A 15,515-nucleotide genomic window follows, 5' to 3' on the forward strand; every position below is an offset into this window, starting at 1 on the left:
GCCGCAATTCACATAATTTTCGTTTCTGCTTTTCGCGAATTAATTTAGTTTTTTGTTTATGACGGCCGGACGCCGGGGACGCTAATTATTTTTTATTTATACATTTACTCATCGTGCTCATATAAAACACACACACATACACACACTCATACGCATACAAACAGAAAGAAAGAGCAGAAGAAGAACCATCGGTGGATGAGAAAGAGATAAATTGGATGGAGATGGAGCGAGAGAACGAGCGAAATTTACGAACCAGTCTCGGAAATTATTAATATTCCCAAACCAATCCGCGAGTCTCGTGCATTTTAAATTTTGAATTGCGAAGAAACAAAATAAATAGACCAATAAACAAACAAACGAAGAAGGAATCGTCGGAATATAGAGAAAGATAGAGTGAGAGAGAGAGAGAGAGTGAAGCTGATGGGAGAAAACGGTGAGAAGGGACGAATGGAGGACGTACGGCACGGCACACAAATTACATCAATGAACGTTGTTTTTAGCGCGTCCACTGCTTTACGATTATCCGCAGGATTCTCGCAGGACGATTAATTTTTATTCTACACGAACCCGCATTCAAACACTTTTTTTTCTAAATTCGCTTCTACATCGAGAGATGGCGTTTTACTGGACTTTTACCTATACAGTAATACCTCGACATACAAGTTTGATTCGTTTCGTACACTTGTTCGTATGTCAAATTGCTGTTATCTCAAAGCAAATTTTCCCATTGAACGAGGGAAACAAGCACACAGACTGAGGTCTAGTCTGAGGTGGAAGAAACTGTTAGATGCTGCACACGACCCCAACCCTCAAAGCAAAATATCGCTCGCTCGGCGGCTCGTATCTCGAGGTACCACTGTACTTCTATTTGAATACAGTGGAACCTCGCTTAACGACCATCTCGCATAACGAGGATTTCCCTTGACAAGCGAAGAAAAATGGCTCGCTTATCAAGCAACGTTTCGCATAACGAGTGACGATGAGAAGAGAAGACCCGGATTGCACTCCTGCTATATCATTTTTAAAACCTGTGTACACATATGTGTATTTTTAAATGTTTAACGTTAAGTGGGGTTCCACTTTATATATATATTAAACAAATTGAACAACTTTTGAATTATCTTACGATTCGCTTCTTTTTTTGATATAACTGTTGCTGGGAAATATGAATTAATTATTGAACGATTGCGATTTTTCAATTCTTGTCCACGTCTTCAAGTTATAATCATTTTTCGTGCATAATCCTGAGAAACACGAAGAAAAAAAATGTTGAAATATCCTTAAAAAATCATTTTTGATAATATGTGACGTCACTGAATTTCAGGACCGTTGAAATACGTTTTTGTACGCTTATTGCAGAAAAACTGTAACAGACATAAATCTGAGAATAAACTCTAATGAAAGCTTTAACATTGAAGTTTAATTTGAGTATTCATGTTAAAATATTTATTAAAATGCAAAGAGAGTGAATTTTGGAAGTTTTAATAAACGTTTTTTCTTAGAATGATTTAGAATGGACAAATCATGAATTTGAAGAAGTTTATGCCAGAGAATATAATGATTTGAAACCGCGATTATTCGCGTTGATTTACAATAGAGTTCGATGCTAAGCGAAGATGATAAAATCTCGTCGGATTAATTGCGGTTAATTGAATGGACTAATTGCATTAAATGATAGGAGTTTCCGTGGAAAGCGGCCGGTGGGATCCTTGTCTTAGCACCACTAAAACCGGCATTAATTAGAGATGGAAAGGATAGAGAAAAAGAGAGAGAAATTGCGAGCAATTAGCAAAACGAGTTGAGAGCATAATAATGAAAGTGTGTGAGCGATGATACGAGAGATGGGATGAGAGAGGAGGATGTGGATGAGGATGGTGAAGAGATCGCGTTTTGATGGAGTAGGAAACATCAATAACCGTTTAGGAATTGGAAAAACTAGCTCGACTAGTATAGAAGCCATCCGTAGCCTCGATGTTTACCCATCGATAAATCTCCGATCGTTAATTAGTGGAAATTAATTTCTTAATTATTCTCTATTGCCGTTATAAATTTTCCTATTAACTCTAGCCGACTGTACGACGACGACGATGCTAAAGATACGCATCTGATGATGATGATGCCAAAATGGAATTTGCTAGTCCTTCCGAACCGTCAAATCGATCCAATTAAACGCATACCTTTTCATCCTTCCTCCAGACATTTCTTCTTTCATAAACTCTTTCATATTAGTATTCATATCTCTGCAACTCTCTTCTTCCTGCATTGATTGATTTCGTTAGATTACTTCCAAAGTAGAGATCTCGCAGATAGCATTAAAATATATGTAAATCTATTTTAATCCCATAAATGGTTCTCAGATTCAAACCTCGTAATCTTCGCTTTTCTCACACATGTCGCATTTGCTATATATATAATTTTGTTCTTAATATTATGTGTATATAATCAACTATTAATAATGAATAATATATATATATAATATGTGTAAAAACATTTGTTACATCAACTTGTTTTTGTTTGATTTCTCACTTAATGAAACAGTGATTTTTATTCATTTTTATAAACGTAGTTTATTTTCGTTCTATGAATTAACTATGAAAATTAACAATGAATTATTATGTTTCGTTTCATCACAAATTAATTTGAAAGGTGATCTGGAAAATTATGTCTTAATTGCTTGACTTAATCGAATTTTTCGTGGAAAATACGTTTTGTTTACAAATTTCGTATAGTATATAGGATACAATTTTACCAGTCTCATTGAATTTAAAAAACTAACAAAGAAAATGGAAGTACTATTTCGTTATGACGCAATTGAGCGAGTACGCAAATTCCTGCATTTGCCACGTGTGCACATTCGTGCTGTCAGGAAGCGATCTGCAATTCTTCAGATAAGTTAATGAATGTCCGAATGCTTCCCACGCCGGGATTACTGGAATTCGAGAAATGCGAAGGGCATCGATTCAACAAATTTCCATCATTCCAGTTTGTTCATCGAAGTTGGTAAGATTGTTCAAACAAAAATAGGGTAGGCATATGAACAGAGATGCACGCAGAGCCTCTTGTTGCTGCTATGATTTATGTAGCCTTTGTTGGAGATATTTTTCAATTAACCAATGTTGCTTGATAAATCTCGCAACTTTGTATCGTTCCTTATGGCAGCAAATGCAGCGAATAAAAAGACGGCATTGAGTTATCACTGTGTCGGCGCATCAATGTTTTGCATAAAACCTTTATGGGTCATCTATCAAACCAAGAGATGCACTCTATGCGTGTATAATAATCATAAAGTAATGCTAATACTGCAAGGAATTAAGTGCGGGATGCGTGCGACCGGACGCTTTATTAGATTTTCAGGCCTGAAAACTAATTTCCTTATTACACCCCCTATAAATGCGACCAGATAAATCTGCACTAATTGAATTCGGTGCTCAATCTCAAACCTTTCGTGCACATAGCACTTTTTCAAATACGCTCAACTAAAACTTTTTGCAATTCATATTTTTCTATAATTATTTTGTGCGAAAAATTCAAAAAGATTCTTCACAAATTGTGTAAACATTGGACAACATCCAAAAAGTTGCGAAATGCAAAATTAATTTTGATTTTAATTGCCTGCTTAGTATAGTAGACAATTTAGCAATAAAAAAAATCATTTTTTAGGGATTGACGAAATAATTTTCCACTCGTCAGATTCTTCATTCAGTATTGAATCGTTCCAAGCAGTGTAGTATTTGGAATGTTAAATTGCTGTATTTTGCACAAAAAAAGAAGCGAAATAAGGGTAGGAAGATAACAGTGTGCTAGACCCTAATAGGGGAGTCGCCCTGTTATGGATAGCGACGTTATTTCATCACAACACTCGGCCGGTGAGTCGAGTTATCAGCCAGCGAAGAGACTAGCAAAAACATTCCAGGAGATAACAGTGCGTGTGATACGAGCTCAGAGTGCGATTATTCCGCTCACCGCCTATTTTATTTAGTTTTTCTGTTTTTATTTTCTTTTTTTTGTCCACTGCCCAAACATATTCTACTTATTGGCAGGTTGTGTATAAAATGAACGTTACAAAAAAAATGGAAGCCCTAGTTTTGAGATATCCAGGACTAGTCAAAAAAGTGAAGAGGTTTTAATGCATAAGAAACCTACATAGAGAGACACACCAGATCACACCAGACTTTTTAAATGTTCGTAGCACCGTAGACCACGTCCAGACTTTTGAAATAATAAATTAAGCAACAAAAATCACATCCAGCTATGGAATGTAGCGAATGATGTTAATGAATAATAATTACTATAATTAGCAATGTAGATTGAGTTGGAATTAACATAAACATAAATGAAGACATGGAAAATAATTGACGTATTCGTATACACTTAATTATTGCCGATTCGGAGATGGATTGTTAACAGAAACTTACCTTTACGAAAAGAAGATGTATCGGAGAGATTGATATGCGTTGTGAGCAGAAACGGAGCGAGTTTCTGGAAATTACACAATGACCGTAATTAATGACTTTTATGAAGTTAATAATAAAAGATCGCTCGTTAAAGAAGCAAATAGAAGCGTATTAAAATTCAATTTCGGATCCGTTTTTACGAGCGCAATAATAAGGATGATGATATTCGTGTCTTTCCTTCTATCTCGCTCGCTCTGTGTCTCTCCGTGGAAATGTGTTACTCAATGCCGACAAACGGGCTCCAATTAAAAAGAAAAATAAGAAATGAAGAAGTAGTTGGATGAGGAGAAGAGGAAAGGCAAAAATGGGAAGAGTTAATTGAAAATCACCAATAAAAAAAAATAGACGGATTACGTTGAACAAACATAATATTTTATTTATTTATCATTTATGATCTACACGGAATATAATATACAAGGTATCTACAAAAGAAGTAAATTGATTTACAACCATATATAATCTATATATTCATTTTTTTTTATATATATATATTCAATAGACAAGTTTTATATGTACAAACATTTGGTTCAATGCGCAAATTGCACTTTCACACAACACAAACATTGGATCAAGTTTGTTTATAGTTATTACAAAAGAGGCACACAAAACTTACGAGAGAATCAAAACAAAACAAAAATATTATAATAGTTGAAAAAATCACATAAATAAAAAATTAATCAATGCAGAATATCAACGTTCATTTTCAAATTATGCTTAATTTTTCTGCTCGATTAATACAAGGATAAATAACTAATCTATAGACTTAAAAGTAAAACGTAATTAATACGATAAATTCTAATATCACAATTTGGGGGGGAATACAATTGTTACAATAAATACACTAAAGTGGAGGAGGAGGGATAGGGTGGAAGATTGATGATAATTTTGGTTTACACTGTACACAAAAGTAAATATTTAGTTTAGAAAGCGCGCGTAGAAGAAAAAAAAAGAGCAGTAGGAGGATCTGAAAAGAAGAGACGAGGGGCGGGGAGGATTCAAGAGAGGTCAAATAACTCTCGAATATATCGGTTATTAAATCAAATTTGAATATTAATATATTCATATTATAGTAAATGTGAAGTTCTTCATTTTTATACGAGCCTCGACTTTGTTTTTCTCCCTCCCTCGTATTCTCTCAAGCATGGAACTTTTCTCTCTCTCTCTTTTACCTCCGGTTTTCTTGCTTCGCTCCGCCGTGGAACAAAATGGAAGAGAGCCACAAAGAACCGGAGGGCGCACTTCAACTTGTTGCGCTCTGGAATGTTGGTCAGTTGTGAAATTGTTTATCCTCGAAACGGAAGAAATTACAAATTCTTTTTTTTTAATTGTAAGAACTTCGCTTCTTCTTCTTCTTTTTTTTGTTGTTGTAAGTTCTTCTTACTTTGTTACAACTCGCTCTCCTTCGTCCTTTCTTCTCTTCGTCTATAGGTCTTTAAATCTATATCTGCATTGTGATTACAAGCAAGCCATTTTTTTCATCTTCGTCCACCTTTCTCTCTTTCTTTCATATATATATATATATATATACGTACACACATGCATTCTTTCTTAGTCTCGAGATCCTTGCCACCGCGTGGTTGTATAATAGAAGACAGCCATTATGTACTTAACATATTTGTGTCGGGTCTCGATCGTAATCTGAGCCGTATGTGCGTACCGTTAACAATAATTATTTACAACTCTCACGTTTTTGGCCAAAAGCATCATCCACTATTATTTATAACAACAACAACAAAAATATTTGGGTCGATTCATATTTTTCCTAAGCAATTGTTTCGCGTAGGGGCACAACACCCTTGATCCTATGAAACCGTAAAATTCTATATATGATACTTCACACACACACACACACATGCACATGGCAATATTAAATTAATGTCACAATATAATCATAATAAACGTGAGTTATTGCGCTGCGTTTTGAATTTACGACGTACCGCAGCATAGATATGTGTGTGTGTGCGCAAGTATACACATATATATGTGAATGTGTGTATGTCTGTATTGTAATTATGGGCGACTGCATTATGCGCGTATAATGTGTGGATTTTGCGCGCATTCCCGGCCGACCATCCATGCAGCATTCTGCGACCACCGATTCCAAATTTATTCATACGCTTCAGCAGCTTTCAGAGATCTCTCACTTATAACAACAACAAAACGAACACTTTTCAATAATCCCGAATCACAATATTCATTATATTAAGTCTAACAATTAAACGAAGTTTTCCACCTTAAATTTATGAAAAAAATTACTGTAAGTATTATTAGATTTTTAATTATTAAAATCAATTATACGTTTTCCAATATGTTACTTTGATAAGTCGAGGATTTTTCATATTACCATTTTTTTCTTTAATTTTCTTAGAAAAAACTCAAAAAAACATCGCAAAAATTACAATTTTTTTTTAGATTTGAGTCTTTTCGAACTATAATCAAGATTCTTATTGGCATCTTCTAATTTTAATGATGTTTAATTTTATTTAACTAAACCGAAAGTTGTAAGTAAAATAACATCTGCTTTATATAATTGTAAACTTGAAATACTCGTTAATTAAATTATTCAGATAAATTGATCTATAATCAATATATTATTACACATAAAAAGTATACACTCAAATCGGGTATTTTCATTGCTTTGTTAATTATATATTATTTTCATTTCACTTCAAAAGAAGATTCAAGAATTCATTCAATACTTCTAAAAATAGTTTATTTTTAAAGGATTGTTGTAAATTTGATTTATATTTTGTTATTAAAATTAATTACGGTGTGAATAAGAATAAATAAATGATTAATATATTTTCCATACAATACGTATGTGCATATCTGTTAGTTAAATATTAACTTTGTTTAACAAGCAGGTAAATTGAATGTTGATACTAATAATTTACGAGTATTTCCATAGCAATTTGATATATGGCCGATGGGGGTTGGATCTTGGGAAGGTCATGAATATACTGGCGATCCGAGCACCGAGTGTCATTTTTCGTTCGACCGAAGAGGCCGAAGCAATGAATACGAGGAATTTATGGTTCGCGGCCGATGAAATTACGTGCTTTGCAGATAATAAAAGTCTCAACGTCGCTCTTCGAAACCGTCGGGGAACTTTAGTTTAAAGTGAAAATTATTTATTGCAAACAAGCGAAAAATAATGTTCACAACCCCATAGTTCTATCACACATGTTCAATATGGGAAAGCATACAACATTAAGTAGGATTATCAAATCAAAGTTAATTTAAAACACATCAGAATTTAAAAAGAAACTTGAATTTTTTATATTAAATTTTTGTAGTAAGTAATCAATATGTAGGTATTATAAGTTTGTTATAAAGATTCGATAATTAATGAAATGTTTGTAAGGATAAAATGAAAATACCCATTAAAATGTATAAATTGTTACGTTTTAGCTCAATTTATGAAACAGACAAATTGTATCCATGAAATGTAACTATTTAATTAACGTTAATTCTCTTAGTGAACGAGAATTTGCTCAATTCAACTGATATTACAATTAAAGAATACTTTGAAAATATCTTGATTTTAATCGAAATTAATATTATCATTGAATTAATTTATGAAAATTGCTGTTTAAAGAATTGTTAATTTCAAACTTTTGTTGTATGTGATATATAATTCAATGAATTAAAGAGAGAAATATTAATATTTGGTGCCGTGTCACAAAAAATGTATTATTTGTCTCTTATTGAAAGTCGATTTATAATTTGACAAAAATAATTTGGTTCTTTTCATCTTTTTTAGTGTGAAACGTATTGAATAGTGGCTTGTAATTACAATTAGGATATACTTACAGGTTAATCTTCTAGAGAGAGAGAGAATGAACGTTTGTTCATGTTTGCGTTAAAATCCTGCGGTATAAACAATTTCACAATCGATTCGGGAAAACAAACAAAAAAAATATCATGGATGATTCGATAGTTGTGGAGGTGATGATGATGATAGAGACGGTGTTGAAGGTGGTTGCTACGTGTCGCCGAAGATGGCTTCGCACTTGGTGATCTGGGCGTGAACTTTTTCGATGCGCGCATTCAGAATTTTGACACTCTTAGGTGGTAGAGGCGGCAGGACGTCGCGCACCGGTGCCGCGCTCGTCCTCTCAAACATGGTCCTCAGCAGATCGCCCACATTACCGTCCCTCTTTAAGGTCCTTATGGCATCGGCCGTCTGCTTACGAAACATGCACAGATTGTCCAGCAGGATCGTATGATAGATCTCATACTTGTCAAGCAGGCGGTAACCGTGTAGAAGTCCGGACTCGTTGTCCAGGAAGACGAGAAGATCGGTGTCCAGTTTACGTGCTAAATTGTGGGCCGGTGCCTCCATGATGTTACTGTTCCACTGGTAATTGTACAGGTTATTGACGACGCGATCCAAGTTCGCTGTGAGGTAATCGAAGACGATGAGGTCGGACCACTGGGCTAACTCGACCAGAGCTCTGGCATCTCCGGACACGTTCAGAACGTCGTTGCGATTGAGATGTCGCTCGAGAGGCCTGAAGAGTGCCGGAATCCCGGATGAATCCAGATCGGGGATGAACTTGGTGAGTACGATGGGTCGATTCGTAGCCCATTGGGCGGATGCTATCTCGGCGGAAAGACCGGACCAGAGTGGTGTCTTCAAATCCACGACGCTGACGGTGGATGGAGCCAAATTGGGGATGCCCAAGAGCTGAGCGAGGAAGAACGAGAAGAGCTCTCCTTGGATTTGATCGGTGTTTTGGCGGTAGCGAACGCAGCCCCTGGTACCATCCTGGAACGTTACCAATCGGTTCTGCATGCGTCCGCATCCTCTCTCCAATTTCACTCCGACAGCGCCTCGCACATACCCCGACCATTGCTCGTGTGCGGCCCTTCCGTAACCTGCAGGAAGCGACGATTCGACGCTTTCGCTCCAGTAGATGTTCCCATCCACCGACGCCCCCGTCCTCGAAATCCTATCCACGAAAGACACCGTTTCGTAAGCGCTTCCATTACCGCCTTCCTCGAGGATCAACGATGAGGACGTTGATTGTTCCACCACGACGATTGGAGTTGGCTTCTTTGAGTGCGTGTGAATGAGAGGAAGGAAAACTCCGACGGAGACGCCCACGACGAAGGCGAAGAACACGCTGAGAAGGCAATAGTTAGGCGATTTCTTGCTGCCCTTATCCAACAGCTCCTTATCCCAGATTGGCAAGATGAGATTGTTGTTCTTCGAGGGCCTCTCGCAACACAGATCGTTGTAATTCACCATCTTTTCAACGTTTCCATCACCCGCGCGAACACCCAAAGAAGACGCACCGATGTTGAATGCAAGCTGATGGTGATGGTACTAACGTTCGTTCTTCTGTGGTCGGTCGGTCTGGGTTCGTGCCGTGTCTGCGCCGCGGCCGTTACGAGACTGAGCTCGGAAAGGAGTACTGGTTCGAACTTAACAATGATCCTTGAAGAGAGATAGCGCGCATAGTTGGCATATTTCGGGTGTGCGAGAGCGACGGAAGATGCTAGCATTCATCGTGCGCGAAGAAGAAGGACGAGACCATTGGGAATAGTTAGTATGGATTTATTAGTGGAATTCGGTGCGGGACGGAGCGAGACGGCTAGATGCAAACCGAGAGACGGACCCAGGTATCTTTCATTGTTGATTACGGCATTTCCCGTGTCCCAGACTGAGATAGATGCATATCGTTCCATCCACGACAAACTGATAGGCACTTATTGTACTCCTCTTCTCTCTTTTTTTTTCCTCCCTCCCCACGCACCTCCGGATACACCATATCCACCACCACCAACACCAAAATCACCACCGCCGCTTTACATTCTCTACTATATCCTCCTCCTTCTCCTCTTCCTCCAACTTCTCGTCCTTATTATTTTCGCCTGCATCACTCTTCGAACTTCAAGAACAGCATGCATCATTATATACACACACATACATATATATTTTTAAGGGTGCTTTACGATCGTTAAACAAACGCTGGCTGGAATCGGTAATAAAGCTTCCTCCAGCCATCGCTAAACTCTTCACTCGATGCTTTTTCTTTATTTCGCTGCTTCTCTTATTTGTCCAATTAGCGATAAACTAATGACAAATTGGAAGCCGTTCAGTCGCGTTGTTGATAAATCGTCGGCGCTCTCCAGCATCCACAGACATCCACGGCCCCCGGTTCGCTGCTCTCTCGCACGAGATAAGGGCCCTTAATTTATGGTCCGAACGATTTCGACGCACTTTTACCCTGGATTCCACAATTATCGTATGCGCAAAATAAAAAAAAAAGAAGAATACGACAACATCGCCACTTTCCATTTCGCATTCCAAACTCAAAAATAATAATAATACGAAACAATTTAAATATATTCGTTCAATAATCCAACAGACACAAATCAATTTGAATTGAAATTAAATTACATATAAAAAAAAACTAGTTAATAGTAAGATAATTTAATTTCCTTTGGTAATTTCAATACTAGCTCAGGAAACAAAACCTTCTAATAATATGCTGTATTATTTTATGTTTAAACTTAAGATTCACGTAAATTACTAAGATATTGATTAAATTTGTTTAAACTAAAAAAAAAATGTTATGAAATACGTTCATTCGCTTTGGTGATTTAAACGCTACGTCGAGAACGGAAACCTGTAATAATTTTCATTATTCAAATTCAAGCCAAGTTATATTTAACATAATTAACTAGCATAGAAATAGTTCTTAACAGTAATTATATTTATTTTGTATATATTTTATTTTTTCTAATAATAATGCTATGCTAACGCTTATTAAAGTATTTTTTAAAGTAAATTAGTAGTCTTGAAAAACAAATATTTTACGGAATAAAAAAATGGTAATATGCAAAATCGGATTTTTATAGAAAATTGAATTTAGTTTGTTCAAATACTAAATTACAAATGTCGCAATAAAACAATTAAAGCGCTTTTCATAAATTGAAGCACCGACATGTTTGATGAAATCCGGCCGATGCATTTCATTATAATAACTGAAAAGAGTTTGGAAAATAATGATTTTTCTCTTTGACTCTTCCTTTCATCTCAACCAAAAAATAAATCATTTGGAGATATCACTATTTGAAAATGGCTGTTTCCTCAATAAAACATCGAACGATCGCCGGTTTTTGCACGAAAAGAACGAAAAAAAATAATAATGTTTGTGTGTGTGTTTTTTTTTTTAAATTTGAGTACAGTCGAAGAAGGCTGTGAGAAATTGGAGCTGGTCCCCACAAGAATGTTTAGATTCTTTCGCGCCGTAATCTCGATATCAACATCCTCCACTAATTCCCCCTTCAACAAACTTCTCGGAAACGTTTCTCATGTCCAATAAATCCGAATAAAACTCGATAGAAAAGTTTCACGAAATCTAGAAGATACATGTGTTTTACATTCAATCGCCGTCTTTGATCATCGATCAAATTATTATATAAATTCTTTTTTTTTTCATTTACAATATAAAATTAAAAAAAAAACATATATTAGTTACAAAATTACTCACATTTAAAACAGATTTTGTCATTTCATTAAATTGATGATTTCAATAGGTCGAATAAATATTTGTTAATAAAACAATTAATAAACTAATACAATTTAATGGTTCAGTTTTTATGAATGTTAAATGAAAACTAATATAACTTCAGCATGAATAATATGGCGATAAATAAAACGGTAACGTTTCAATTTGTTAATATACCAACTGTTTTAAATTGTCGTTTGCTGTAGTAAAGATTGCATCAATGTATGAATAACAAGCAATAAAAGTAGGTGATGATCGACAATTTGTTAATAAAGATAGCGTTACTTTGATATATCGTTGGGAGTGGTGCAGTGCTACGTTGGAAATGTAAATTAAGGAAGTAATGATGATAAGAGAAACAAGGAGTAAATGGAAACGACATTACTTTATAAGTAATTTTATGAACGTAATCGTTGAATAACCATATTTAGTGTTTTATGCGGTACAATAATGGTGGAGTACAAGAGAGAGAGAGAGAGAAGAAAACCAAAAGGAAAGAAAAGAAATGGGAAGGAGCGGAATGTTTAATTTGTACGATAAATGGCGACGTGGCAAATGCGCAATTACTGTAATACAATTTGGCGAGGCGCGATTAAAACTACACAACTTAATTTTCAGTTTGTTTCTGTTCGTACTTTGTTTGCGGATAGCTTGATATGTAGGTGTTGTTCAAGAAAAAGTAGAGAGAGAGAGAAAGACGAAATTGTATAATAATGATGAGTATAATGATAATCATAATAATAATAATAAAAAATAAAATGAAGAAAAACGGAGAGAGAGAAAAGTATGGTTGAATCGTAAATTTGCGCAATTACATTTGCGCCGATTTGCATTGGGTGCCCGGGACTCTTTATTGCCGCAATTAATAATTTTATTATCCCCGTCCCACCGACCGGACGGTACGTACGTATACCCATAATCGGCGATTCAACCCAGAGAAAGAGAGAAAACTCAGTAACGGTAAACCACGAATTCTTATGGTCCATCCGATTCGCAACACACATACACACACTCAAACACACCCGACCAACGACGACCGCATAAATTCAAAGGCGATACCAAATCTTGATAATGGATTATAGCTGCACCAGCCAACACCGCAGCTGCTCAAAATCATCTTCCATCCTTTCATCATCCATCGTTAGGTTTGTACTCGTTACATTATTTGTCTCCCAAACAACTACCTCAAAAGTTACATAAGGTTATGTTAAAGTAGGTTAGGTTTCTTCTCTACAACAGAAATTCTCCATATCACAAACAATTTCTATACCTTTAATAATATTTTTCTTTTCTTAAGTAAAACAGATTACTTTATTTCATCATCTACACTACACTACACTAATTCAAATAAAAATAAATGAACTGATTAAATATAAGTTTACTTATTTTCAATTTACTAATATTTATTATTTATGTTCATATTTTCAAATGTTATTGATTGTTCTGGACGAATATTCTAATCGTTGACAAAATTGACAATTCAAACAACTGTCAAATGTGACATTTATAATGAATGTCATATTTGACAGAAATTAAATTTAAGTAAAACATGTTAGGTTAAATTTGGTATAAGAGAAATTGAAGTTATTTCTTCCTTTGATTATAATTAGTTTTTTTTTTCAATTTATTTTGTTATTTTAGGTTCAGTAAGATTACTCGACGAATACTCGAATATCCAACAGGCACCAATCTAATTGTTGACAAAATTGACAAATCAATGAAACAACTGTCAAATGTGACATTTATAACAAATGTCATTGACAGAAATTCAATTTAAGTTAAACAGGTTAGATTAAATTACGTCAAAAGAGAAGTTGAAATAATTTCTTTCTTTAATTATAATTAGTTTTTTTTTTAATTTATTTTGGGTTATTTTATTTTAGATTCAGCAAATATTTTATTTTCTTTTAAGATTGATTGATACCAATCTTTAATTATAACGTGCAAAAGGTTATGATTTTACGTTGCATTGTATTGTTTTAGGTTAGGTTTGGCAGTGATTCTGGATCTTTGGATATAGCCGCCACCGTCGAATCTCCTCCGTTCCGTGAATAATTTCGGCTCGGTCCTCGATCCTTATATATTATATATATATTTTTTGTTTTCTTTTTAAAATTCTGTTCTTTCCTTCCTTGAGCCGAGGGACGATTTTTTGAGGCACATTAAGATCGCCTTCGCAGATATCAATCAAACTTTCCGCGTAAAATAACAGGGTGTGATCAACGTGAAATGTTTCGCTGAAATTTTATTACACACGCGTAATTTTATTCAAAATGCGCATCCAAAAATGCTTCCATCCTTTAGAGAAGACATTCTTCACTTCTTCCATTCCGCACTTATCGATAATTAATAAGTGTGATTAAAAAATCATGCATAAAATCGATGGATAATGAAAGAAACAGTTGCGGTCGAACGGCAATATCCGATTTCTTTGCCAAAGCTGGATTTTTTTTATGCATATACATATATACGAATGCTAATTAACGCGACGGAAATAAACTGCGAGTTTTATTATGGTGCGCTTTTCGGTTCTCGTTCCTCTGCGAAGTTTATTGCACGAATTTCGCATTTAACGCTATTCCCGCAGAGTCCAGAAACTTTAACAGATTCTGTTTTTCTGTGTTTTATATAAAACTTTACTGTATTACATATAATATTCGTACATTTGCCATCAAGATTTTTTTTACAAGTTTTAACAAAAATCAACTGCAAACTAATATTTCTTTAAATCAAATAATTATAATTTGACTTATTTTAAATTTTCCAATATTTCTTAAAAAAAAGAAGATTAATTAATTGGTCAGAGTAATTAATTAATTTTGATACTAATTACATTTTTGCATCTTATTTGTTAAAATCACTAAAATTTGTTCATATTGTCAAATTTTATTAATCGTTCTTGACGTAACGTTGAAATTAACAGAATGTGTTCTTATCATGAATATTATACAAAAAAATAAATAATTTTTTGGCTAAATGTTAAAACATAATATTTTGCAGTAATTTATTTTGGTTAAATGTAGTAATTGGAATGTTAATGTTTGACTTGTTAATTTGGTAAATTCACGTTGGCGATTTTTATTTCGGCCGTTGTTGCTGTTTTTTGGTCCGGTAATTAAAATGTTAAATACGTTTCGGAAGATGCAAATTATATGAAAAGGTTTAAAAAAAATAAAATAAAGGTGAACGCGTTGGAGAAGAGATGCGGCGGCGTCCGAGGAACAGCTGGAGGAAGAGGAGGAAAAATAATAATGAAGGAAACAAAACAAAACTAAAAAAAGGTTGTTTTGTTTCTGCTGCTTCTTTTTTTCGTTGTTGTTGCTGTTGTTGTTGTTTTTTTATTTTGTTTTGTTTAGTTTTTGTTTTTTTGGGAACGTGTTTGCGTCGGGTTGGCTTGCGATCGAAATTTGTGGTCCTGGCAGTCCGAACCAGCATAATTCCCGTCGGCGATTGTTCCCATTCAGGATTTTTATATACCTGACGCACGGACAAATTTAGTATAATAATGCAACAGAGTGGAGTATTATTGGACGACCGA

General features: G+C 35.0%; 1 protein-coding gene across 1 annotated transcript; it reads right to left on the bottom strand.

Annotated features, from left to right (window-relative positions):
* Positions 1 to 8,131: 8,131 nt before the first annotated feature.
* On the bottom strand, positions 8,132 to 9,840 carry LOC108561178 (extracellular serine/threonine protein kinase four-jointed). Its single transcript, XM_017918996.1, has one exon. The coding sequence runs from the start codon at positions 9,706 to 9,708 to the stop codon at positions 8,440 to 8,442; it is 1,269 nt and encodes a 422-aa protein (XP_017774485.1). The 5' UTR covers positions 9,709 to 9,840; the 3' UTR covers positions 8,132 to 8,439.
* Between the last annotated feature and the right edge of the window lie 5,675 nt (positions 9,841 to 15,515).

The sequence above is a fragment of the Nicrophorus vespilloides genome, unplaced genomic scaffold, assembly GCF_001412225.1.
Source record: "Nicrophorus vespilloides isolate i.1.1-1 unplaced genomic scaffold, Nicve_v1.0, whole genome shotgun sequence".
Lineage (NCBI taxonomy): Eukaryota > Metazoa > Arthropoda > Insecta > Coleoptera > Silphidae > Nicrophorus > Nicrophorus vespilloides.

Coding starts and splice junctions, on each gene's coding strand:
- LOC108561178 (XM_017918996.1), bottom strand. CDS start 9,708: ATGGTGAATTACAACGATCTGTGTTGCGAGAGGCCCTCGAAGAACAAC.